The sequence below is a fragment of the Alligator mississippiensis genome, chromosome 3 (genome assembly GCF_030867095.1).
Source record: "Alligator mississippiensis isolate rAllMis1 chromosome 3, rAllMis1, whole genome shotgun sequence".
NCBI classification, from domain to species: domain Eukaryota; kingdom Metazoa; phylum Chordata; order Crocodylia; family Alligatoridae; genus Alligator; species Alligator mississippiensis.
This window is the reverse complement of record NC_081826.1, coordinates 288,786,142-288,813,053: the sequence shown is the minus strand read 5'-3', so window position 1 is coordinate 288,813,053 and position 26,912 is coordinate 288,786,142. Positions and strand designations below refer to the sequence as shown.

Genomic DNA, 26,912 nt, shown 5'->3' with positions numbered 1-26,912 from the left:
CAAGGGGTGCCTTGAGTCTAAGGTCAAGGATCATTGCTTTAGAAGATCCAGAATTTGCCTATTTCTGCCATTTTAGCATGAATCTTGTGACGTTCATGGTGATACTGAAAGCTCCAGTTCCCAGGAACAAGAAGCTTCATTTTCATTTTTTATATAAAAAAGTGCTCAGCCCTGAAGGTTGTAGAGAAAAGGAAAACTTGAGAACTTGAATCAAATGAAGTCAAAAGGCTCACAGATCAGAAGGCAAAAGGGCAAGAAACCCAAATTATCTATTAAAATCTATGGTTTGGGGGAGCAGGACAATTTTGTATATATTATTTGGGATGGACAATATTGTGATCCCATCATGCTTTACTAAGGTAGGAAAGTACCAGCTCCATGGGTACAAGTGAGCAAATTAAAGCACCAAAAAAACCCCAAACAAACCAAAAAAAAATCCACCACCACCAACTTGCCAAAAGTCACAGCTTCAATCACTGGCAAAGCTAAGAAGAAGAAAGTCTCTTGGCTCACAATCCTGGGCTCTACCCATGAAACATATTGCCTTCAGAGTAGCCAAGTCTGATGTCATCAATGCTGGCTTGAGACACTCATTGTATGACCCAGACAGGTGGAAAGTATCACAAACTAGAGTCATACAGAATTCCTAGAAAGTGAGAAAAATGCAATTTGCCAAAAGGGGAGATATTTCCGACCCACATTGAGTGGCTCTTTTATACAATAATGGGCTTGATTCCTTTTGGGGATGTGCATGGTCATTACAGATCTAGAAAGGTATTTCAACAGTGGAATACCAGAGGAGGCAAGAGTTGGGAGCGACAGAATAAGGGAAAGCTGTCTCTGCCAGCTGAGCCACTATATAGTATTCCTGCAGTCAGTGATACTGCCCTGTGCAGGGAAGCCTAAAGCAGCAACATATGGGGGGATGCAGGTAAGAAAGGTAATTTCTAATGACTGCACATGTACCAAGACAAAAAGAGGGATAGAGTGGGGAAGATAGCTGTGGTTTACTGCTAAGCTTCTTTTACCACTATGTGAGTACCAGCTAGCATGGAAGCATATATACGAGAGACTTGGTGTCTTCTGGTACACGGTATCATATTTTCTTGGATGCAATATGCCCAGGAATAATACACACCTTGGTTTTGAAAGGCAAAAGAAGAAAAAATTTGTTTCCAGAGTTGTGGATACACAGAGCAGGGACAGAGCCTAATCGTTAACTGACCCACCCTCCCTTTCCTGCTTAAGTAAAGCTGAAACTCATAGCTGCCCCTAAAGACCAGTCTCCCATGGGTAGATTTATGATTTTGAAAAGAGCTAAAGAGTCTCCAAGGATGACAAATCGGAGGAGAGAAACCAGAGCAGCTAGCAGGCATTAAAAATGCCCTAAGAAAGATTAGCTTGCTTAAAAAGGAGAGGCTATCATTAACGGGCGCTTGTACACGTGATGAAAATTGGCCATTTTTGTGGTTTAATTGCATCACACGGTACACGTGTGGGGGTTTATTATTTGAATGAGTTTGCTACACTGCGAGCTAAACCACATTCGCATGTAATTTAGTTTGCAGCGTAGCTATCTGTAACGTTGCAGCCCCCCCCTCGCCACGGGAGAGGCGAACTGAAGGCAGAAGCGGTGAGGGGCCCGATTCTTCCCCTCCTCCCCCCCCGGTGTAGCCTGTGCAAGTCTCCTGCAGCCCAGGGGCAAGCTGCCAGTGGGCCAAGCGGCCCCTGAACTGCAGGGGACCCTGGTCCTTCCTTCTGTGGTGGCAGCACCCCTGGGGATGCCCTACCTTGGGCTCAGGGAACAGCTGGATTGGGCTGAGTGTTGCCTGCAAGCTGGGGCAGCGCCCGCCTGCTAGCCGTCCGCCCAGGTGACCCTGGGGTACACCACTGCCATGGAGGGAAGGTCCATGGCCCTCTAAAGGCAGCCTGCCCCCCACCCCCTGCAACCCCCACAGGGCTGTGGGAGAGGCGGGCAGGCTGTGCAGGGGGAGGATCAGACCCCTCGCTGCTTTTTTTTTTTCCCCACCCCCCTCAGCAAAGCCTGCCCACGTGAGCTGCTGCCAGGCCACAGCCCCTGAGCTGCAAGGGGGCCTGGTCCTTCCCTCCGTGTCAGTGGCAGGGCTGCCCAGGTGCAGTCCCAGCTACGTGGGTGCTGCCCCAGCTTGCAGGCAGCACCCGCTGGATCCAACTCTTCTCTGAGCCTGCATGCTGGAAGCCTGCCGGGTGCTGCTCTCCATGCAGGCTCAGGGAAGAGTTGGATCTGGTGGGTGCTGCCTGCGAGCTGGGGCAGCATCTGTGCAGCTAGGACCCCACTGCCATAGAAGGAAGGACCAGGCCCCCACAGCTCAAAGGCTGCACGGTCTGGAGGCAGCTCATACAGACAGACTCCACTGAGAACAACCCCCCCCCCCCCCCAAAAAAAAAACAAAAACAAAAACACAGCAGCAAGGGGCCTGATCCTTCCCACCCCAGGAGCCTGCCTGCCTCTCCCATGGCTGGGGGCAAGCTGCTGGCAGATCCTGAGCTGTGGGGAGCCCCAGACCTCTTCATGGTGGCAGTGCTCCCTGGGCAGCACCCACCCACTGGCAACCCACCCAGGCATCCCTGGAGGGTGCTGCTGCCACAGCGGGAGGGACCGGGGCACCCCCCCCCCCCCCCAACTCAGGGGCCATGCAGCCCACTGGCAGCTCACCCCCCCAGCTGTGGGAGACAGGCAGACTCTGCAGGTGGAAAGAAAAGAAAAAACAAAAACAAAAAAAAGGACCAAGTCCTTCACTGTAACAGTGATGGAAGCCCCTAAATTGAAATAGTAGGATTTTAATTGTTGCAATTAAAAACCCACTGTTTCATTTTAGGGGACTAAACCCCTGTCACATATATAAGTGGCCAACATCTCTGGGGTGAAGAACAAAGAGCTATTAAAGTCAACCCTCTGCTGCTTGAAAAGAAATGCAACAGCTGCTGCATTGTGCAGCATGGACTCAAAGCTGGGTACGTCTACCCTGGGCAGAAAAAAAATCAGCTTCTCCGTTTGATGTATGCACCCTAAATTTAGGGGGTTGATTTTGGTAGAAAGGTGCATGTTGAATGTGAAAAAAAAATACAGTACCTAGTTGGCTGTGTGACATAAGCATCCACTTATCCTTCCTACGCCTCAATTTCTTTAGCTCTGACATGGGAAGGGAGAGTAATTACCCATCTCTGCAAACCGCTGAGACCTTCAGATACAAACTTGCTTATAGGAAAGGAAATTGCTATTTCAGAGAAACACAATTCCACCTAGGCTCTGAACTGCCCTGCTAGAACTCAGCGCCATGCCTTCCAAACCAGCTTCCTTTTACAACTACCGTCAGACATCAGCTTACTGTGTCGTGACCAAGGGAACATCCTAAGGCCAGGGCCCTACAGAAAAGGTTTCCCAGGGCACCTATGCTGACAATGCAGCATATACCTGGAAAAAAAGTAAAACAAAAAACAAAAGACTGCTCTTGGTTAGACAAGTCCCCCAAAGGAAATATGCTTTACGGGCAAATGCATCTTGACATAACTTTGTATTTGGTTTTCCCGTCAGTACAGCTATGTACGTGGCTCTTGGTTCTTTTCCAGACATACCGCCTCTCCTAGAAAACTTTATGCATACACAAGGCTTCAGTCCTCTCTCTACCTAACCAAACTCTTGACAAAAGATTTCTCATTTCATTTAAGTATAAAGAGCGTGCAAAACAGGCTGTATTCAATTCTGATTCAGCCCGAATCAGGGACAGTGATGCGATTAGTTGATTCAGATCGCTGTCCATGATAGGATTCAGCCGAATCCAAATCTAAAGATTTGATGCTGATTCAGAGAATCAGCGATTCAGCCATAGACACAGCTTTAAATGTTTTTTCTACATACCTCGAGGTACCAGCATGGCTTGTGAACACTGCAATGCTGGGGCGGATGAAGCACCCCATGGGAGCACGGGAGGGCCCCCTGCGTACTTCTGGTCCACTTCTGGGTTTGCTGGGGAGCGCACTGGGGGGCTCCCCTGGGCCCCCCCACCCCGACCTGGCGCTTGGCCAATGGGGGGACCCCGGGCGCCCCCCCAGACCCAGGAGGCACCAATCGCTGAGCCGGAGGGGTCCCCCCAATGCACTCCCAGGCAGACCCAGAAGTGGACTGCCAGTGCTTTTGGTCCACTTCCGGGTCTGCTGCCAAACGCAATGGGGAGTCCCCCGCGCTCCTGTGGGACGCTCCATTCGCCCCAGCATTTACGAGCCACTTGGTACCTTGAGGTATGTAGAAACAACAGCGTTTAAAGCTGTGTCTGTATCTCCAAATAGTTCCACATCAATTTGGAGGATTCCAATTTGATTCGGAGAGATCAAAGGGTCTCCTTATTCAATTCAGATTCGGAGATTCGGTCACTGAATTGGGCTGAATCTCTGCTGAATTGAATGAGGGACCAAAGCTTCGCACAGCCCTAATTGACATTAGCCAAGACTGGAAAGGTTAGGTAAGGGGCTCATGCTCCTTTTATTCCATTTTGCACTCTCCCACTCTATTTTGTGATTTTGTTGTTGCTCGGGGGGGGGGGGGGGGGGGGGGGTCAGTCCTGCTAAAATATAATCCTGTCCATTCATCCTTAAATTTTTGGTCCTTTCTTCTATCCCTTTGACTATGCAAGGCTGTTTCTTCCAATACATTATTTACTTCTGTGCCCAGTCCAGCATTAAACAACTCTATTATTGGCACCTCTACCATTTCCTTTAGGGAGGCTTTCACAGTCATAGAATCATAGAAAATTAGGGTTGGAAAATAAGGGGCCTCGGGAGGTCTAGTGCAACCCCCTGCTTAAAGCAGGACCATCCCCAACTAGATCATCCATCCTAGCCAAGGCTTTTGAGACAGGCCTTAAAAACCTCCAAAGATGGAGCTTCCACCACCTCTCTGGGTAACCTGTTCCAGTGTTTTATTACCTTCTTAGTGATAAAGTTCTTCCTACTATCTAACCTAAACTTTCCTTGCTGCAACTTGAGCCCATTGCTCCTTGTTCGGTCATCTGCCACCACTGAGAACAGTCCAACTCCATCCTCTTTGGGACCCCCCTTCAGGTAGTTGAAGGCTGCTATTAAATCCCCTCTCAGTCATCTTTTCTCTAAACTAAATAAGTCCAGTGCCCTCAGCGTCTCCTCAGAAGTTATGTTTCCCAGCCCTCTAACCATTTTCATTGCCCTCTGCTGAACTCTCTCAAACTTGTCCACATCCTTTCTGTAGCGAAGGGCCCAAAACTGAACACAGTACTCCAGATGTGGCCTCATCAGTGCCAAATAGAGGGGAATCATCATTTCCCCCAATCTGCTGGCAATACTCCTACTAATGCAGCCCAGGATATTGTTAGCCTTCTTGGCAACACAGGCACACTTTTGATTCATATTCAGCTTACGGTCCACTGTAATCCTCAGGTCCTTACCAGTTTAATTAAAAACACTTTCCTAATAGCTTAACTATTCCTTGCTGTATTTCTTCCTTTCTACAGTTGCTTCTACCAACCAAAAATAAGTCCTGACCCAGCAGGTCTTTACACATCCTGGTAATTCTACAGTTACAGCAGTATTTCTTAATCATTAAGCCAAGTGTTACATGGCAAGTTCTTTCTGTCTTTCCTCAAAATAATATCCTCCAAGCCTCATAATCTTCTGTGTTAACTTTTTCCCTGAGCTCCATCTAGTGTACCCACTTTGTTTTGAGTAAAGCTGCGCCCAGAAAAACCTGGTCTCCCCACAGTAGTAAAAATTACTTCTTAGCCATCTATTTCTTAAATTATTGAAAACTTGAACTCTGTTTTAATGATGAAGTGAAGAGATCTCATACAACTTTAATGAGGGTCTGGACACTTTACAAATGAATAAAATGAGATTATATATAATAATCTGGCCAGGACACATTTGTTATAACATGATACACATCCATTTTAAAAGGAGTTGGAGGGACTTGTTCTTTTAAAAAAGGTAAATAAAATCCCATAGATATGTTGCTAGGCTTGCAAAGAAGAGTGAGCTACTAAGGAGACCCATTCTGGGTTTTATAGAAATGGGTACCAGGAACCATTCACCTGCAAATAAAAGCTCTACAAAATGTAATGGAAAGTGTCCCCCCTTACAGATAGCTTTTTAAAGGGTGGAGGAAGGGGGAGGAAAATGATTTAGATGTGCCCTTCTCAGTTGGAAACCACAGGTCTAAAGGAGGGCTCTACTTCTGCACATCACTGTAGACATGGCACTGGAATCCCATGGCTATTTTCCCCGATTCATTTCATTCAGTTGAGAAGTAAAGTAATTCTTTCCCACTTAACTAACAGGCCTGCCTCACATGCAGCCTTGCAGGTAACAGTAAGACATTTCAACCCCTTATCACCTGATCACAACACTTCCAAGCTGTGCAAGGTTTCTTGGCTCTGATACACATACAAGATTATTTTTCAGAGTCAAGCTAGCATTTGCAGAGCTGGGAGGAAAAATAAAATACGGATGCATGTTTTCACTTATAAATCAAATAATTTGATCCGAGGCATTGAGATCTAAACATGGAACCTCCAGATGTCACGTCTATAGAGTCACTCTGCATAGTAGAAACATTCAAGTCCCTGAGCACATGGAAAGCAGCCCCCAAGACTGGCAAAGAACACGAAAGGCTATTTCTCTCCTTTTATTACACGAGTGCGCACCTGAACCAAGCAAACGCTGCTCCAGTTTACAGGGAATTGTCACAACCCAAAGTTGTGGTTTTTGTTTGTGCGTGTGCTTTGGCACCGCTAAATTATTTCCCGCTATTTGTCGCTCTCTTTGCACGATAGAGTTCTCTGCTGCGAGAGAGAACTCTGGTGCAACGGGGGATTTTCCGCCGGATTGCAGCTTCTTTGCAGGGTGCATCTCTTTTGCATCGTAGTGATACACGCTGCAAAGGAGTTCCCACTGTTTGTATTCGGATTCGCGCCATATTATTGGTCAATTCCAAATGTAGGCACACGTGGCGGCTAGCTATTGGCTTGCTAGCCGTACAAAAGGCTTGGGTAGCTTCTGTCCAAGCCGGAGGAGGGAGGAAGAGAGAGAGATTCTGTGTGAAGATCTCCAAGCGCTGCGGACCCTCGCGGACCCAACGCGCCTCCCCTAAGCAGGCAATAGAGGCAATAGAATCGAACCTACGGAGCTTTAGCTTCTTGTCTCTCCCCATCGCCGATCGCAATTCCAGACGTTTCCTGTAACTTCGGACCCGCGGAGCCTAAGTAACTCCGGGGAACTTTTCGAACCTTGAACCGGACCCGAGGAGCTTGAATGACTCCGTGGGAGCAATCAATTTGTCGTGTTCCTCTAGCGAGGATCTAAGAGGGAGCTGTGCCTGGAAACCTGTCTAGCCTACACCAATACCATCTTTGGGTGTAAGTAAACAATCTTTTCAATCAACCACTACGCCTCCGTAACTAATTCTAGCTCGCGCGTAGCAAACCGCGCCGCCGGTTCTCTCCAACCCCGCGTGCCCGGGCTGCTGGCCACAGCCCGCGTGCGCAAAGACGGGCCTGGCTTGCCCCCGGCTCGCACAGGAATGGGATCGGAATCGCCGCCGCACATGGCGACAAAGGTGGATCGGGGCCCGGCCCGCACAGCAATGCTTTGTTCTAGAAGTAAATAAGAAAGAAGGGCACTGGTGCGTGGAGTTAGGGAGTGCCTGCTTCACATATTACCACGAGAGCACTTCCATCTCACACCCGATTCAAAGCAATGCCAGTATCTGAGCACAGGTTAGAGGCCCCAGCTGGTGCACAGTTACTTACTGTATGCTCGCCTTTCAAACTTTGAATCTAACCACCTAAGAAAGACTATCAGGATGAAAGAGCTCTGGCAAATATTCTCCAAACTTTGATGCTCAATGCTGATCTCTCAGATTCATATTTAGATCCCTAGATAAAATAGATGGGCCTCATTTCCACTCAAAGCTCTGATCCGCTTCAATGGGAGTAGCAAATATGCAGCATTTCTAAACATTAGGCCATTTTTTGGCGAGGGGGCAGGGGGAGGGAGAGGGAGAGGAGTGGGAGGCATCAACTATACATTTAGGATTTTAACTTCGGACAATTGCATCAGACAAAATTTGATATATAATGGGCTGGCTGAACATTTGACTGAACTGTACTGATTTTGTGTTTCACATCCTATTTCCTTCCTCTGCACAGAGGCTAAGCAATGGAATATGCATTTAACAATGAAATTAAAATGAATCAAATAATTGGCCTCACTATTTATCACAGTCACTCACGTATTTCTAGCAGGAGAATTTTGTGACTGGATGGTGAACATTGAGAAGGATTTTTTTTCACCTCAAGATAAAGTTGATTCCCTCGCTTTGCTTTAATTTTGGGGGGTTTACACAAGATATCGTGGTGAACAACAAAAATCAATGCAAGGGGGTGCCGTCATGTTAAAAGAAATTGCTTTGGAAAATGATGGCATTTATTCCAGATTCATCAATGTGGTATTGACTAAAAAAAAAAATGCATCACCGAGGGTTCATTTGCCTAAAAGTTCAGATTGACCAATTCATTAGAAGTCCATCTGACCACTCTTCTTTAATTAGGCTAATCAGTTAACGCACACAGTCATACCATCGTTTCAAAAGTGCTTCATGAGTGCTTTGATTTTCCCTAAATAAAAAGTCTGAAGGAAGTTCTGAAAAATCAAATTCACCAAGCCTCTCTTTAGATCAGGGATGCTCAAGCCCCAGCCTGAGAGCCTTCTCCCCATGGGTCTGGAAATCTGATGGCAGGGGAGCACTGACACCTCTCCCCTGCTACTAAGTTTCCACACCCATGGGAAGCCCCGGGCCCTGCACACTGGTTTGAGCCCCTGATCCCAGCATGCAAGGCCAGGTGCGGGGGGTGCCAGGCTCCAGGACCCAATCCTGGCACAGGGGGACAGCACTGGGCTGTGGGGCCCAATCCTTGTGTGGGGGACCAGGAGAAGGTAGCATCAGGTCCCTGGGGCCTAATGGCAGCGCACAGAGTTGGGGAGGTGGCAGTGCTGGGTCCCAGGGCCCAATCCTGGCACTCAGGGCTTGATCCAGCCTGCAGACCAGTCTTGAAGAGCTTATTTGGGGCCAAAAGGTTGACCACCACTGTGTTAGATCAACTTAGACCAGAATATTTTTTAAATAGTTAGGCAGGGAGCTTAGAAGAGGTTTGCAGTATGCAAGGAGCATGAAGGTTTCTACTTGTCCATGTGATGTATTCAGCTAATGTTGTTATAGCTCGTTTCCTGTGTGCTGCACCTACAAACACAGAGGAGATCCCTCCAAGCTGCAGGCATATCCACTAGTTAACATTTCAAGGCAAATAGCTAGGAGAAGACGCAGAAACCCGGTTCTATCCTGGAGATGCGACTCGTTTCCCATACTGGGTTACTCTCGCAACAAAAAAAACCAAAATCCATTCTAGCTACAAAAATAGGGCACTGTTCTTTCTGTTAAAAACGTAAACCTGAAGCTCTCGACAGGGCATCACAGGTATCATAGTGGGAAGTGGGGGTACAAGCCACCCCACCCGAGTGCTTCTATCCAGAGCTAAAGGAACCAGTCCACAGAATAAGACTCAAATCCATTGTACTTTTCTCCTGGTACCAGGTAACATCAAGAAGGGCTCCAGCCATAACATGGAAACCTGTTCATTCGATACTTAGAGACCAGCTATTTATTTTATATAGATCACTGCAGAGTTATATTATAATGACTTACAGCTGCCATTGATCTGAGCCAGATTTAGAGGTGAAGACTTTTTGGCTAAATGGACTTCTTCAAACCTCAAAGAAAAACCTGAGTCCATGCCTAATACTCTTCCAAGTCAAGCAGTCCTAACACTAAGCAGAGCATCAAAAACTTACTGGTATTGTCAGTGTATTCATGGTTATTCAACAGGAGCAGGAGGTTATAACAACTTAATATTCTGACCCTTTAGCACTTGCAAGTCTAACGAGTATGCCTAAGTTACTTGGCATTTTCTACAAGACTATTTCAGTTTTGAACTAAAATTCCCTTTGACTTCAAATCATAAAGGGCACTAGGACATATCCTTGAAAAGGTTTTGGAGGAAGAGAACAGGAGTGCAAGCAATGCTAGGTGCCTTGTTAGTTCTTCCATTCATATCATTTTCCCATTGAAAGGTGTGGACTGTACAGGCATACAGTATAAAGGCTCTTGCTGAAGGATGCCTGAGCTTCTCTTGGAGTTAGTCCCACAAAAAAGTCTTCCACCAAAAATGCTGATTAAACAAAATATAAAAGAACAGCTTTGCTTATCATGGTGACAGACTTAAGCAGTGGAAATACTACCTATTTCTAGAACGCAGCCTTGCAAAGCGAGGGGAAAGCAGTTATTTATGTTCAGGAACATAATCAAGCCACATCCTAGTAGCACTTCGTTTCAGTCTATTTTATTCATTTTCATTGATTGAAGCCCACAGTTTATGAGGGCTTTCTGATGTATAAATAAAAACTGACCTGATGTATAAATAAAAATGCAGAAAAACGCTCACTCAGGAAGTAATTAAGCCACTGGACAACACCCTGTGAAGAACTACCCTGCACCCAGACTACAGGCAAGGCTGCAGGGAGTGCCAGGATGGGTAGGGATTGGTGGAGAATAGCTTGGACAGTGGCAACAGACCGCCCAGAAAAAGACAAGAGAGGGGAAATCCATGGTTCGCCCTCTACATAGTGTAGCCTTCAACACAATGTAGCAGGTGTACAAGAGGAAACCAGAGGTTCCTGTTCCTCTAAGGGGAGAGTGTAGTAGGCAAAGCTTTCTGTGTGGGGCAGGCAGCAGGGCAAACGCCAGCTGCTAGAAAGCCAGCAGGCCAGAGACAGCAACAGTAAGAGCTACCCCTGGGGGAGTACCTACCCTGGGGTTAGCTGCACTGCAGTAAGCAGCCAAGGGGCAGACCTCCAGGCACTGCAGTGGGTTTGGGGGCACATAAGCCCTGTGCCTGAGACGAGGTGGGCAGTCTTGACCCTGCGTGCTGCAGAGAGAGGAGCTCCTGGGGGAGATGGCTGCCACTCGAGCTGGCAGCCACCCAAACTGTCCCATAGTGCTGGCAGGAGAGCACTAAAGGCTGGCAAGTTGGCAATGACCCAGAGTGAGGTGAATTTTAGTTGTGAAGCAGTCTGCTTGTATTTATGCTGTGGTTAAGTTTGAGACCAGAGGACCAGATTATGGCTGTAGGGAAGGACGGAGCACCACTCCGGGACAGGCAGCCTAGCCTGGGGTCAGGGACCCAGAGGGCTGCGGGCTACTGCAGATGAGCGAGGCTAAGACTGAAAGAGCTAAGGCCAATGAAAGCAGCCTGGCCTGGGGCCAGGGTCACAGAGGACTGAGGACTGGTGCAGTGAAAACAGCTCAGCCTGGGGTCAGGGACCCTGAGGGCTGTGGATGCAACAGTAGCTGTGCTGGGGCCAGGGCCCAGAGGGCTGGAGGAGTTAGGTCAAGGCCAGGAGGGCTGAGGCCATGGGAATGAGGCTAAAGCCAGGGAGAAGCTGAAACCAGATAAGCTGAGACCAAGAAGACTAACTGTAGGGGTGAATGGAGGCCATGAACATCGTCCATAAGGCAACTGGTGCCCCGAGGCACTGATAGGGCCAAGAGGGCCACAATTTAGTGCTCAACACGCAAAACTGGGGCCAACTAGGCGCAGCAAGGAGAAACTGAGGCACACACTGGGACCCTGGGGGCAGCCTCTTCATATACTACAAGACATATGGAGGGTACCTCAAGAAGCTGGAGTGGGGGCAGGTGTTGTTTGGCCGAGTCCTGCTACAAGGTGCCACTGACTGATGAAAAGACCCTACAGAATTTTGTGAGAAATTAGATAATTTCTCAGTACATGTTAGAGAACTGAACCACTATTGGTTTAATCATTGTTAGAGTATCTATAGGTGTTTTCCCGACTACTTCTGAGATCTTACTGGAAGCGACAAAAGACAACAGCCATCACTCACTGCTCCTCTCATCTCCAAGCTTCCCAAAAGCAAATTGCACGGAGACAAAGAATAATGCATTTGATTAAAAGTTTAATTATCTGAAAGCTCCCAAGTACGGCTGAACTTTGAAGCTCTACTTAATGTTCTGCATCAACTGTGACACTCTATACTACTTACTCTAATAGGCTGCAGACTCGTAGTTATATGGAAGGTAGTGAGTTGGAGGATGTCTTCTGAGAAGAACATTTCATCTGACCACAGCTCCCTCCAACAATTTAAGGTGGGAAGGCAGGAACTCTGGTTGAAGGAACCAGCAACATACCTAGAGGCTGGGGAACACCCTTCTTGTCAACACGGTGGCAGAAAGGGATCTTGGAGTCATTGCTGACTCCAGGATGAACATAAGCCGCCTATGCGAGGAAGCGGTCAGTAAGGCTAACCACACCTTAACGTGCATCTACAGATGCATCACAAGCAGGTCCAGGGAGGTGATCCTTCCCCTCTATGCAGCACTGGTCAGGCCACAGTTGGAGTACTGCATCCAATTCTGGGCACCGCATTTCAAGAGGGATGTGGCTAGCATTGAGAGGGTCTAGGAGAGGGCCACTCGCACAGTCAAAGGGCAGGCCTTACAAAGAGGCTAAAGGGCCTGAACCTATTCTGCCTCCACAAGAGAAGGCTGAGAGGGGATTTGGTGGCCATTTACAAACTCACCAGGGTGGGGCAGCGCAAACTGGGGGAGGCTCTGTTCCCCTGGGCACCACCCGCGGTTACTAGGAATAACGGCCACAAATTGTTAGAGAGAAGGTTCAGGCTGGACATCAGGAGACATTACTTCAATTAGGGCTGCCAGGCTCTGGAAGGGGCTCCAAAGGGAGGTGGTACCTGTACCCTCTCCTACCTAGGGGGTCTTCAAGAGGAGGCTGGACAGATATTTGGCTGTGGTGATACGACCCTGGCACTCGTTCCTGCCCAGGGCAGGGGGTCGGACCTGATGATCTGTTTAGGTCCCTTCTGACCCCAAGTACTATGACACTATGAACTCCGCTGAGAAAGTGTTACCGAATTCCAAGGGGGGAACCCCCCAAAAAACCTGTGCCTTACTCTGTCCCCCACTTGCTCCTTCCCCATACCCTAATTCAGACTCCATCCATGACCTCACCTTCACAGATTAACCCTGAATGAAACAGGGCTTCAAAGCCAGTGACTGTGCCTCCTTGTAGTGCTACAGGAGCAGACAACAGTTATATGCTAATAGCAACTCTTTGTCTACTTCCTTTTCAAAAGGGTTAGAAACCATGTCTGCCTTTAGCCGGGGGCAAATTTTCTGAAGACCATATTTAAATTCACACAGGTGTTAAAAAACCCAAATATAATTCCCCAGCCTTCCCAGGAGGGGCCCCGAACAGCCTTCATCAGTTAAGAGTTCAGAAACTGGAAGGTCTGCTATTTTATGAGAACCATCAGTCAAGCTCCGTGCCAGTGAGGTCCCCTGAATGCACAAGCTGAATGCAAGTGAGGACACATAAATCTGCATGCCTGCCAGAGTCAGGTAGGGAAATGCAAATGAATATTCAGTTTCCTTTGAGTAGCATAAACATTTATGTCGCACATTAAATTGCTGTATAATCCATGTAATTTTTTCCCCTTTTACAACATATTACTGCTGTATTTTACATTCTCCTGCATAGTCAAAAGGATTGAATTTCTCAATAGCATTATAATAAAACTCATCATCACTGTAAGGGAAGACAAATTCAGGGCATTAACTATCACTGTGGGAACCCTGTAAATCAAAGAAGATTCAGAGCCAGTAGTTCAGATACAAAAAATGCCAATAGCATGGCCAATGCCAGAGATGGCATGGATGTGTGTATGAGCTTATTTTGATGAATGGGAGCTCTTCTCAGTATGATGCTAAGAGTTCTTTGAAGTGACGAATTTTTCAGTCTTCCTTAAATTATAACCTGTGTTTTGCTATTGCTACAATTTTAAGGCTGAATTAAATGTTTTTGCCTATTGTTCTGTGGTGGGTCCACTGCACACCTCCTGCAGGGCTGTTTGGAGCACACTGCGCAGGGTAGTGTAGAAGCTCAGTGGTGGCTGACCTCCGTTTTACTCTCTCCAAGCTCTGGCTCTACCTCTCACCCAGTACCTTCCTTTTCAATGAGGGACTGGCCCAAAGTGGAATTCTGCAGCCCAACCATGCTGAACTTCGGGTCTCGATACCAACTTCATGGCTCTTATCCTCAATTAGAGGCCCCAAACAGACAGCTGAAAGGGTCTGGTTACATCTATATGTTGTTCTGGATCTAAATCTAGGTTGCAAGGCCCAGGCTCACCTCTGCTGGAAGCATTTTGTCAAGATAACTGAAGACACACTTACCGGTTTGCCTCGCACACACCCTGGTAGGCTTCAATTGCGTCCTCTTGATCAACATGCTTGTCACTGTTTGGCCAGCTGGGATGCGTGTTGATGCTCGATTCCTGAATTTCACACAGGACAACAACATGAAAACCTCAGTGTCATCAAAGTCTTTCAAATGTTGGATGTGAAGCAATTCTGAGCATGTATGATGGGGCTTCCAGCCTTTTGGGCCTATTGCCTTGTGAGTACAAGTGAGGAGTTTGCGAGGGTTTGTGCAGATAAGAGCATGCAGCAGAAATGTGAATGTAAGGAGGTAGATTTCTTTGGGGCTGGAAAGGAGATCCCTTTTTGACCCGCAGAGGATGCTAAAACCATTGAGAAAAAACCCCAAAGCCAATGCCACAGAGGGGTATTTTGGTTTTAAAAAGACTTCCTTGAAACAACAGCAGAAAGACCCACCTGCAATTTAGATCAGGGGTCTAGATCCGACCCATGGAACCATTTTAGCCAGTCTGCCGACAGTCTGGCAGGCTACCAAAAGCTAAAGCTGCGGGGCATGACCTGCTGCAGAATTCAGGGTCCCTCGATCCTGATGGACATGACCATCAGCAGCAAGGTGTTGCCCGATCCCTGACCTGCAATGTCACCCACCCCCGGACTTGCGCTGCAGACGTGACCCCAACCTGTGCCACTGCCTGAACATGGAATTGCACCATTCATCCCAGAGCTGGACCCACTGCAGCTGCTTCTGGCTCCATGGATCTGGCCCAGGAGAAGCTCCCTAGGCCAGTCTGAATCCAGCTCGGGACAAATTTGATACCCCTGACTTTGGTGGACCAAATTCAGTTCTCATTTATGTGGGTGCGAATGAAGTTATTTCCCACGTACACCAATATGAGAGAGGGCAAGATCTGGCCTGATTTTTTTTCCTTGCCCCCCACTCCAGATGAATTCAAATGTTTCTGGAGCTCACTCAGTAAGTCTCAGATAGCCATCTCTTGATGGCTATAACTTAACAAAGCCAAGTCAATGCCTTCATTAATCAAGAATAGTTAATGCTCTCTCAGTAAGAGAAAAGAGGGAAAAGGATTTCTCCACTCAGTTACCATATTTTTGCTGGTCTCTTTTTCCTGGGCTGCGTTTATAATCTGTGTCCTTAGAATAAGTACTTCTTCCTTCCTCACTTCCAGCTCTTCATTGGCTGATTTAAGCTGATTCAGTAGAAGGTTATAACTGTCTTGGATATCATTGGAAGAGTTGTTTTGGGTTGCTCGGTCTGCTATAGCCTTTCTTAGTTCATTAAGTTCATTTTTCAGTTTCTTGTTCTCCGATTCCAGTTCTTGCCTCTGTAAAATATCAAAATGTCACCTGGTTTAGATTAAGTACCCTGTGCACTTGTACAACTGTAGTAGTCTTTATTTATGCCTTTAAATGCAACTCAAATTGCTGCGGATAACAGCTGACGATCAAGTATGCCAGATGAAAATCAGGATTGCTATTAGTCAAGCCACATGGATTTCAAAAAAGTTTTGTGCCCCTTCTCCCGTCTCGGTTTATACTAGCCTGATCAGTAACTCTTCATAATTTCCTAGTGATTTCTATGCTAGACGTAACACCCAAGTAGAATGAGACTTCTCCCTGTTTTACCCGCTTACATGGACATAGAAAGAGCTGCTTCATGAGAAATTGGAACATAAAACTATACTCCTTTATGCCTTTCCCCTTTTTTAAAAGGTTAGAAAAAAACCTAAGCCTGGATGCCGAGGCCAGGAAGACCTGCCAAACCCCAAAGAATTGGTTTAGTGTGTTTTAGATGTTTGTTGCAGGCAGTTGTAAGAGTTCACCCAAGTGGGAGACAAATATACTATTTGCATGGCTGTTTCTACTCTCTGGAGGGGTCTTAAAGCTGCCCGAGGCCCCAGTATGGCTTATTAATTTAATGTCTGGAATTCTCTCCCCACCATCTAGTAGTTAAAGGATTTTCCTCCTTCGACTGTGCTTCAGTCTCTACAGTTGACAGACAACTTCAGCAACTCACAGGTTTTACACCAGTTGCTTCTCTGAAATTAATGATACCAGTGCATCAGGGGTAGCTATTTTTGCTCAGATAACTGCAACATTTTATTTATTTTTACATGACAGGAAGGAGATGGGGGATTAATGATGTTTGGCAGCAAAAACAACCTCTATCCTGTGTGAGTATTCATCAGTAAACATGGATGATAAGTAGTGACCAAACTGCAGTTTAACACCCGTTGACACTCACCTACAATGAAACTGGTACATCCAGTTGCTAGGCTAGGTGCTAGTATTCGTAACCTCTGGCTCAGAAATCCACTAAAGGCTGCACATTTAGTATTCACAGCAGCAGAGTTGAGAGGCAGTCCTCAGGTGAACATGGGCAAACAACTTCTCTATTCCTCAGTTTCCCCAGCTCTGAAGTTGGGTGTACTGCAGTGGCATCCAGATACCCCAAGTCAGGACTGGCTTTCCATCCCACCAGGCACAACATTCACAAATCAAGGAACAGCTCAGAAAATGAAAAGCAGCTAAACTGCACCATTGCAAATCAATAACGAGATCATTTTTAATTGTATTATGACCAATTGAAAAAAAAAAAATAGTGCACAATCACTGCAGGTTAATGGGATCATCATAGCAGCAGGTTAATGGGATAGTCTATTTGGCATCTGAACAAACTGTTTGCTCTCCACTGAGCAATTATCATTAGCAGAACATCCTCTAGTGCTTTATTTTGTACTAGGACTCCAAGCATGTGAGCCCCATTGTGATTAAGGTATCCAGGTTGTAGCCGTATTGGTCTAAAGGCAAAAGAAATCAGAACTGGTGGTAGAGGTGATCTCTTATTAGACCAACTAGATTTTTGCGCTTCAATTACTTTACTAAATTAGTTGTTAATTTAAATTAAATCAAATTAAGTAAATATTTGTTAAATAGCGATTAATAAATATTTAATAAATTAACTTAATTAAATATTAATTAAATTAAAATTAAATTAAAATGAAAGCTTTTTTTTTTTTTTTGCAAATTGGTCTAATAAAAGGTGGTCTAATAAGAGATCACCTCTACCACCAGATCTGATTCCATTGTGATTAAGACAGTTTAACATCTGTTGCACTCTCAGGAAGAACAGGTAAAATTTAGTTTTCTTCAATAAAACCTATTTAAGAGTTTTGCTCCCCGCCCCCCAAAGACAAATTAAAAAAATCTGTATTGAATGTAAAGGGGTTTACTTGGATTTTTCAGAATTAGATTGGATTTAAAAAAAAAAAAAAGGTTTGACAGGCTTTTCCACACCGCTGTATGCATGGTCTCATTGTACAGAGGTTGTGAATGGGTACTGGGGGACTTGCATGCACTGCTGAGTGAAGCCCAAGGGAATTTGCTCATTTATACTAACATAAATGGAGAAGTCTGCGAGGCAGCCCCTGGACAGCAGGAAAGTCTATGGCCAGTTGAGGTCACAAGAACTTAAGTAGTGCCATACAGGGTCAGCCCATAGTCCATCTAGCTCGCTGTCAGAGGCAGGTATGTATGCTATCGAGGGAGAGCACTAAACTCGATCTCTCTAGGGTGATCTATCAATTCAATACTCTCCCTGCCATCCACCACGATTGTTTAGAGATCCCAGAAGTGACAGTATGCATGTGTGACTCTACAGGAAGTATACACCCAATTTTGTATCTGCTCAATTTGATTTGACACCGAGGTACCATTGCAAGCTCTGGCAGAATTTTGTACCAAAATTCCTTAGAACCCCATGTTGTAATGCATACTAATGCATGCCCGCTAGAAACACCTGCCTGTTTCCATTAGCATGGTTTTTCTATCTTTTCTCTAGGAGCAGGGGAAACAAAAATCCAGTGCAGTGATTTTCAACCAGGGTGCCAGTGCACCCTGGGGTGCCACCAGATCCTCTGAAGGGTGCCTCAAGTGTGAGGAGATAAGCACAGGCTCAGGCTTGCCCCTGCCTGGCTGATCCCGCCAGCCCAGACCCTCTATGAAGAGGAAAGCGTTGTAATCTACAAATTAGCTCTTGACATTGGGTGCCACTCGACTCGCAAGAGCTCTGGAGGGGTGCCTCGAGTCCAATACAGTCGAGAGCCATTGGCGTGAAAGAAAACTGCCCGATGCGGCTGGCCTCTGCCACCTTGTCCTAACGCTCCTCGAGAGCCTGGTGTGATCAGAGGGAAAGCTCATGTTCCAGAGTTAGGTCTCTTCTGATGAGAAAAGCCTGTGCCTCCTGCCACTACAGTACGAAACTGTCTAAATTACACAACAGCTTCTGAATAAAGGGCTTTACAGGTCAAGACTGACGCCCTGAATTGGGCCCAGAAGTGAATTAGATGTCAGTGCAGGTGCTAGATCATTGGTACTGTACGATTCCTGTATGACATACTGCCAAGCAAATGACTGGCAACCATTTTGCACAAGCTTATATCCCTGTGGTCTTCAACCACGTCATGAGGGAACGTGCAGAATAATCCCACTGCAATAAATCAGGTAACCAGTTCATGAGCAAAGGGTTGCAAAACTAGATCCAGCCCTTTCCTAAGTGAAAAAAAAACAAAGGAAGGCAAGTTGTAGCTACTACTATTACAGACACCTAAGCTAGTAATGGGGAACCCCAGGTATCAGATACAGACAAACCTTCTGAAGGGGGCAGGTATTGCTGGGACTACTCTCTCAGGTTTCTCTATCACTGGACTACTCTCTCAGCCACCAGAATGATTTCAGTCTTATTCAGACAAATTCTGACCTAGCTAGTTTTCATCCAGATACTGATTTCTGCCATCTGTGTGGAAAACCAGTCAACTGGGGGCCCAACAGATGTAGAGTTGAGCATCAGCTGTACAATGATGAACCTGCATCCTAGTCTTCTCATCTCCTTAGCTGTTTCCTATACAACGAGCAAAGGGAAGAGAGGCATCCTGAAGACGTAGGATCACCTTCACAAAATGATACTACTGGTTCTTCATGAGAGAAGAATGAAGCAATGACTGCCATTTATTCAAGCCCAGGGCAATAGGTGACCCAGTGAAAGTCCCAGATCAACTCTATTAAAGGCTGATACCCGATTTGTGTTCATCACCAGGAGGAGACTCAGTCAGTGAAATGAGCACGACTTCTGGGTTTTACCTTGGCCAAAAGCTCAGATTACAAAGGGTAAGGGAAATGCACTGGACTCTAAAAGGTGCCAGGGCCCCCTTCCTGCAACCTGCCTGATAGCCATCCCCAGCACACAGAGGCTGGGCAATCACTGACAAAGAGAATGGCACTTACAGGCCGCGGTATAGCAGGACACAAGAGAAAGTACGGATGTTCTTGCTGCCCTGTAGGTTAGCTGCACAGGTATCTCTACAAGAGCAGATTCTGGCTCTTCCCCCATTTCAGGTTTGCTGTTTGGAAGCATTACATTTGCAAGACAACCTCTCTGCCTTTATTTTGATGAAAGCAAGTCAGGACAAGATTGTTTCAGAGCAATGGGTCCTAAAAGGATAATCTTGGCACCAATTCTAAACAAAGTTGTGCCAATAATACAATAATGCTAATTTCCCCCATTCTTTCTAATGCCTGAAATTCCTTCATATTAATGATCGATGTGCAGGTTCCAGACACCTCAGGCATTAATCATGAGCTTCAGCTAATGAAAAAAAAAGCTGCCTCTACACATTGAAGACTTTTTAAGCCTCGAGCTGGCCTACAGGACAAGTGATTCTAATTACAGCACTTCCTTAAAGAAAGAATAAGGAGACAAACCTTACATATTTGAAAGTGAATTATTAGGGAAAAGCATTTGAAAGGAGAAAGAATGTCATGAAAAAACCTGCCAAAGAGATGCTATGGGGAAAAGTACTCAAATAGAGTTACAATGGTGCCTTCATTGCAGATGGAGCTTTTTTGGCAGGTAACTGTGTACTACACTCAAAGCTGGGTAAAATGTCAGCGACCTATATTTCTGTCCCTCTCTCTTTCAGTTCAGAACAGGGTATTGTTAGTCCAGCCCTATAGGGAAGAAACTTTTTGCCTGTAGGAGTTGGTGCATCCTGTTGCAATCTCACATGAAACTATTGCTCTCTGCTTTCAGCAGGCACTGTAGCAATTTTTAGACAGAAACATCACTAGTGCAGGTAAGTGATGAAGGTGTTACGTTCTAAAGCTTGACTGTTTGCTATTAATAAAATCATGAGATCATAAAATGAAGCAAACTTTTGCTGGTGTTAAGTAACTTGTTCTCAAGCAAGGGTCCTCTCCTTGTTTCCTTGTAGAATAAGAAACAGAAATCAATCTGGGACAGCGATTAGATCTGAGAGGGGATCTTGTCTTCTTTTACCTAGACATTGACAGAATGAAGTTAGAGACCCATTTTCTCAAGTAAAGAGGCACTGGACAATTGCAGCCTTAAGTTCATATTTTTACCTTGCAGAGGGTGACAATGAGTTTGGGCTCTTAAAAAGTAGCAATCACACAGTACCAACATCCAAAACACTCGAATTTCTAGTGAACTGTGATTAGTTGCAATTGCCACTAGCTTTTGAATAAACCTAAGAAACTCTTTTAGACTTTATGAAAATAATACTACTATTTACTACAGCTGCTTTAAAAAGTATGGTTTATAAAAGGAAAAACTCTGCAGTTAGGAATACCCAGAACTGCACAGTTGCCCATTACAACTTGTGTCAGGGAGCTTGTGACAAAAAGTAAGTGCGAGACCTCATGCTAGTTTTATGATCCCAAAAGCTATTTGAAAAACAGACACAGCTTTGAATTGTATGACTTACTCATTTCACACAACAGAATTTTGTGCTAATAGTTCATACGTCTTAAAAACTCCTTTATGTGCATTTAACCAGTAAGAAAAACTGGGGCAGGATTTGAGGTCTCTTTTCATGCTTCTATTCTGAGAAGTAGCAACGATACACGGTAGGCACATAGGGTGGATACAGAAGTGTTCTGTGCCTGGTTTACAACGCTGTAATTTAGAGCACTTAGAGCACTATAAAGGTACCTCACTCTTAAACATGAGAGAAGTGTAGTGTTTGGTGGGGTTGGAGTGGGTTCTGAGCCTCCCTGCACTTTCCAGGCTAGGGGGCAGGGGTCGCTCCACAATCTCCTGGGGCTTCACCACTGGTCAGAAGTTTGACCAGGATACAGAAGTTATTTAAAGCGCTATAGGTTGCTGAAGTGCTGTAAAAGTACAGTGCTTCAAATTCAACCCCTCATTTAACAAGGGTTAATTTAAAGCATTGCACCCATTTCTAAAGTGCTGTAAAGCTGTGCACTTCCGTTCAGTCACAGCGATAAAGCACTTTAAAATGGCAAAAAAACCAACTTCTGTACACACCAATACTGACAAACAGCATCTCTGAAGGAAACAGAAGCCCCATTGCCTAAATCACTGAAAACTGTCCTGGACAAAGCCCTAGAAAACAGCACTCCAGAGAGTTGTGTTTTGGAGGAGACGGACCATAGATCTTCATTTCTTTTCTGTCTCTCTGCCTTAACCTGGGAGATGATGCAAACTGTAGAAACAGGTACTCTCATCATCTAGGTTACTGTCTGACAGCTTAGTCAGTTAATGAAGCCTTTCTAAGATTTCCTGAGTATATTTCCATGTTTGTTCAAAGAGCCAGATAGAAGAGGAGGATCCCAAATTAATTTCTGTACTAGAAGAAAATATGTTTTTAAAGCACATCTTGTACATCTCCAAGGATTCTCTAACTTAGCAGGGAAAACAAGCATGCATGCAGAAGCAGTCACACATAAGCAACTGCCCCAAAACACAAAAGTTTCCTCTACAGGAAACCCTGCAAAACTAAACACAAATGGGAATCTCTCTCTCTCTAACAGTCAGTGAAGAGAAGCCTGTTTTTCCTGAAACGGGCCAGCAGACAGCTTTAAATGATGAACACTGAACACCAACCAATCCTGCACAAATGTTTTCATTCACGCATTCCTTGGCGAGGACAAAAAGAATTGCTGCTGCACCCTCCCATGCTTAGACGTACTCGTTTCCTGACAGGTTTGCTCAGGGCACCCTTGGAACTAAAGAAATAAAAATGCCAGAACCCTTCAAAGGAAGTCTTATTTCTGCTAACGTCACCCTATAGGTATCTATGCCGATAGTTATTCAGCTACTCTGCCCAGCAGCATTCATGTGCGAGTTGTGATGGCCTTCTCCCAGCCCAGGTTATACACATGCTCACAAAGACTACAGCAGGGCATCTCAGAATCCTGCGCAGAGCAGAGCAACAAGAGCGCCGCATTAGCTGGGAAGACACAGGGACTGACTCTGCGCTGCCTTCCTGCTAGATCTAAAATCACCATCAGAAAGTAAAACTTGTCCACCTGGCCCTGCTGTTCCTCTAAATACGCACGCACCTGGCAATTACATACCATAGAGGACTTAAAGCAGTGGTACCCATCCTTTTGGCTCCTTTTGTCAGATGAGTGGTCCAGGGTCAATCTATGTGCTAGATCCAGCCCCGCATACCCAGATCTGCCCCCTCGCTGGCCTAGGGCTATGATCTAGTGCCTAAGCCCAAATTATCTGGTATGCAGGGCTCCCCCCAGAATCCTGACAGCAAGGGAGTGCTAATTAATGCTACCGCTGCTCCCCTGCTGCCAAATTTTTTGACCTGTGGTGAGCCCCAAGGTCCAGATGACGTGTGGCTCTGCAGGCCAGTTCTGGCCCACAGGCCAAGGATTAGCACCCCTGGTTTAAACTGTTCACGAACATGTGACCAGGGCATATGGATGAGGAACTGCTTGAAGCTTTTTATACTGTCTGACTTGCATGTCAGAGGTGCACAGAGTGAGAGCAAGTGCATGGGCTAACTTCTTCAGTGGAAGTCCTGGGCTTAGCAGAGAGGCAAAAGAAAGGGTCAGGGAATGTGGCGTGGACCAAATCCGCTGCCAAGGGACTCACATCACAGCTGATATCAATGCTACCATTGAAAGGCAATAGTATAATGGGGCCTCAGGAATACAAGAAAGTGAGAGAGCTGGAGTTTGGAGTTAAACCCAGATCACACTGCAGCGGGTGATGGTGGCGAGAGAGAAAGCACCACTGTACCCTCATGGATTCACAATTGCTGCTGAACAAGTTACTCCTAGGACTGCATATTTAGAAGCCAGTGTAAACCTGAGGATCTTCCAAAGTGGAAGAGCAGAGTCATGCCAGGAGGCACGTAGGGTAACTGCAGATGAACCCCCAACAACTAAAATGGTGCTTTACTTTAAACTCAGCACATTCCTGTGCTGAGCTTCACATATGCCCAGGACAGGCAGCACATTACTTCAATCCAGCTTACCTGATGTTGATAAAGATCAGGTGCTTTAGTGGGGGCTGAAGTGCCCAATCCTTACAGATGCTGTAGAGCCACATTGAAGTAACGTGCTCCTTCTTCCAGTAAAGCATGTTCTTTTAAAAATCTATCTAGCTATCTAGCTAGCTAGCTATACGCAGCCATAGTGACTGAAAGGCTCCCTTCATTTCAGCCAAGCCAGCACTTGTCACTCAGCCTTGCTACAGGCTATATTATAGGCCTGTAGCAGATGACACACCAGTTAGAAACATTTGCCTTCTTCCTGATCACTGGAGTCAAAGCACATCCCAGGACTGGGCAGCAACCTGCAGCCAGATTTCAAACGGACTCAGTGAGATCAGTCTCTAATGGGCAGAGTGAGTGGAAAGAGGATTTGCTTTATTACAAGTGTCAGATAGATTTACTTAGGCTTTTTGAGCTCTCCAAAAGGTTATGAGCACAGAACACAAGAAAATAATCTCCCATTGTAAAATGCTTTACCTTCAGACTGTTGTATGCTAGATCGGTATCACGGTCCAAATCCATTTCATTCTTCGTTTCAATTACCTGGATGGATTAAAAGACAAACAGGTATTTCAAAATGGATTAAAGAAGCCTAATAAACAGGCTGGTTTTCCAAGGCAGACAATCTGACTTTGATTGCAGCGCTAGGTCACCTATAATATTTGTTGGCAGCCAGCATTATAGTGCCAAAGTCAGCCAACTGCAGTAAAGAGTATATTGTCAACAGAGATTAGCTAAAGTTCAAAAGCCAAGCAGGACCATAATAGGGGGAAACGTACTAGAGGAAAAAAGTGCGACTTTTCATGTCCCCAATTGTATGCCATCTATTTAGGCTATAAGCCTCACAGGGTGAGAATCCTTCTTGTTTGTTTGATGCATCAATCATATTTATGGGTGGTAGATAAACAACAACACTATGCCTTTCAAATGGAAATGCTGGAATTTAAAGTTTGATACTGGAATTCACTCCCACTTCCTTCGGCATTTTCCTCACCAAAACTTTGGTGCTAAGGAAGGAGATAAAACACCTTTCCATAAATCCACTGCAGCACAAGTCTTGCTCGAAACAAAACAATTCTCATAGCTCAGAATGTTTTAGTCGCCCGTGAAACCATAACCTGCTGCAACAATTACAGCGTACTGCCCTTTCCCTGCACACCTCTGCCAAATGACACGGTACATGGGGTCACTAATAAACCAAGGGCCTGAAGCAAACCGATTTAACGGCCTTACTTTATATTGGAAAACACAAAGCAAATGGGATTTAATGTTTCCTTTCAACATTTGTGTGTTACTGTACAGCAGTTCTCAACTCAGTACTGTCCAAACTTTATTGGTAACCACTCTCTTTGCCTTTCCAGCATGAGGGAAGAGTACATACTGAGTGGTAATTCACTCTTCTACAGTTAGCAAAGAACCAGAAGGCTTAAATTTATGAAGACAAGTGGTAATTAATTTGAAGCAATTTTCTCTCTCTCTGTCTCCCTCTCCTTCCCTCCTAGGAAAGCAGGAGTTGCTCATACAAAGGATAAAAGTTTGGGTGACCATAGTACGGTTAAGGGAATTTGGGACGGTAAGGGAATCTGGGATGGGGGGGGGCACTGCCACTGCACCCACATAGGCACATCCCCCACTGCCCCCACCTCCCAGAAGCCTCGATGGCAGGGCAAGGACGGGTGGGACAGTGCAAAAGACCCGCGGCCAGGCTCCACCCCCCCACACACAGAAGCTGGACCTGGCTGGGAGTAGCCCCTCCCTCTTGCTGCCACATGCAAGGCCAAGCCCCGCCCCCCCCAGCCTGCCCCATCCCACCTGATCACTACCCCGGGCAGAAGGAGCGGTGCCCTGGCCAGCCTGCCCTTGCCCCCCGCCTCCAGTCGCTGCTCAGCAGGAGCCAGGCTGGGCACCGTGGGTGGCAGCAGCCTCTGCCTCCAGCAACTGCATCCAGGACTTTTGCTTCAATTTACACCAAGCTGCCGGGGTGCTGTGACAGCTTCTGAAGTCCAGGACTGTCCCAGACAATCCTAGATGTATGGTCACCCTAATAAAAGTGCATGATTCAACTCTGTGCAAAGGCCAGAGATGTGTCATGGAGGGTCAAGTACAACCAATGGTGGCCAGTAGGAGTGTACGAAACAGGCTGAATTCGATTTGGATTCAGCCCAAATCAGGGACAGTAATTCGATTTGTTGATTTGGATCACTGTCCCCCGATTCAATTCAACTGAATCTGAAGATTCAATGCTGATTTGGAGAGTCAGTGATTCGGCCATAGACACAGCTTTACACGTTTTTTCTACATACCTTGAGGTACCAGGCACGGCTCATGAATGCCGCGATGCTGGGGTGCATGGAGAGTCCAACGGCACAACCCCTTGCGTGCTTGGCGGCAAACCCAGAAGTGGATCATAAGTCCACTTCTGGGTCTGCCACCGAGCATGCGGGGGGGGGCCCCTCCCCACAGCCCCCCAGCTCAGTGATTGGCCACAGGGGGGGACCCCAGGTACCCCCCCCCAGACCCAGGAGGCACCAGTCACCGAGTCAGAGGGGTGCGGGGGCGGGGTCTCTTGCGTGCTCCCCGGCAGACCCAGAAGTGGACCAGAAGTGCTTCTGGTCCACTTCCAGGTGTGCTGCCGAGCACGCTGGAGAGCCCCCCACGCTTCTGTGAGATGCTCCATGCACCCCAGCATCACAGCATTCATGAGCCGCCTGCTACCTAGACTAGGATGGAAAGACAGAGTTCCTAGTGGTAAACATCTAGAGGGCTCCCTTGGAGTTCAAATGTATATGCAAAAGTGTTGTAAGTAGTAGGTGACAGTGGCAAAAATGCTACTTTTAACACTCTCTTTTGCTGGGCAGTGAGGAACACATAAGCTTAACTCAAATCATAGCAGTTTCATCCTGAAAACTGATCTAGTGTCCTAGAGCAGCCCTTCCCTGCATGGGGGTAAAGTTTGAAGACACTAACCTTGGAAATATGATCAGAAATGGACAAAACCATGAATTACCAGGTGCAGGCCATTTTCATATGAACCTACTTAAAGTTTATAGATAGATCAATGGGAAAAGACATGAGTTTGGCTCATCTTCAGAAGAGACAGACTAGATATTCAGGAGAGTTAAAACTACTTTAGAGCAATATTCTATGACACGCTGGCCACATCTCTGCTTTTATAAGCTTTGTCTAAA

General features: G+C 46.2%; 1 protein-coding gene across 1 annotated transcript in view; it reads right to left on the bottom strand.

Moving 5' to 3' along the window:
* The window catches only part of MYO5B (myosin VB), a 404,810-nt gene that overhangs the window by 34,130 nt on the left and 343,768 nt on the right, over nt 1-26,912 (bottom strand). Inside the window, exons 27-29 of the mRNA XM_014593958.3 lie at nt 24,202-24,267; nt 15,478-15,717; nt 14,390-14,490 (exon numbers count right to left, since the gene is read on the bottom strand). Of these exons, the coding sequence (XP_014449444.1) occupies nt 14,390-14,490; nt 15,478-15,717; nt 24,202-24,267 (407 nt within the window). The remainder of the gene's footprint in view (nt 1-14,389; nt 14,491-15,477; nt 15,718-24,201; nt 24,268-26,912) is intronic.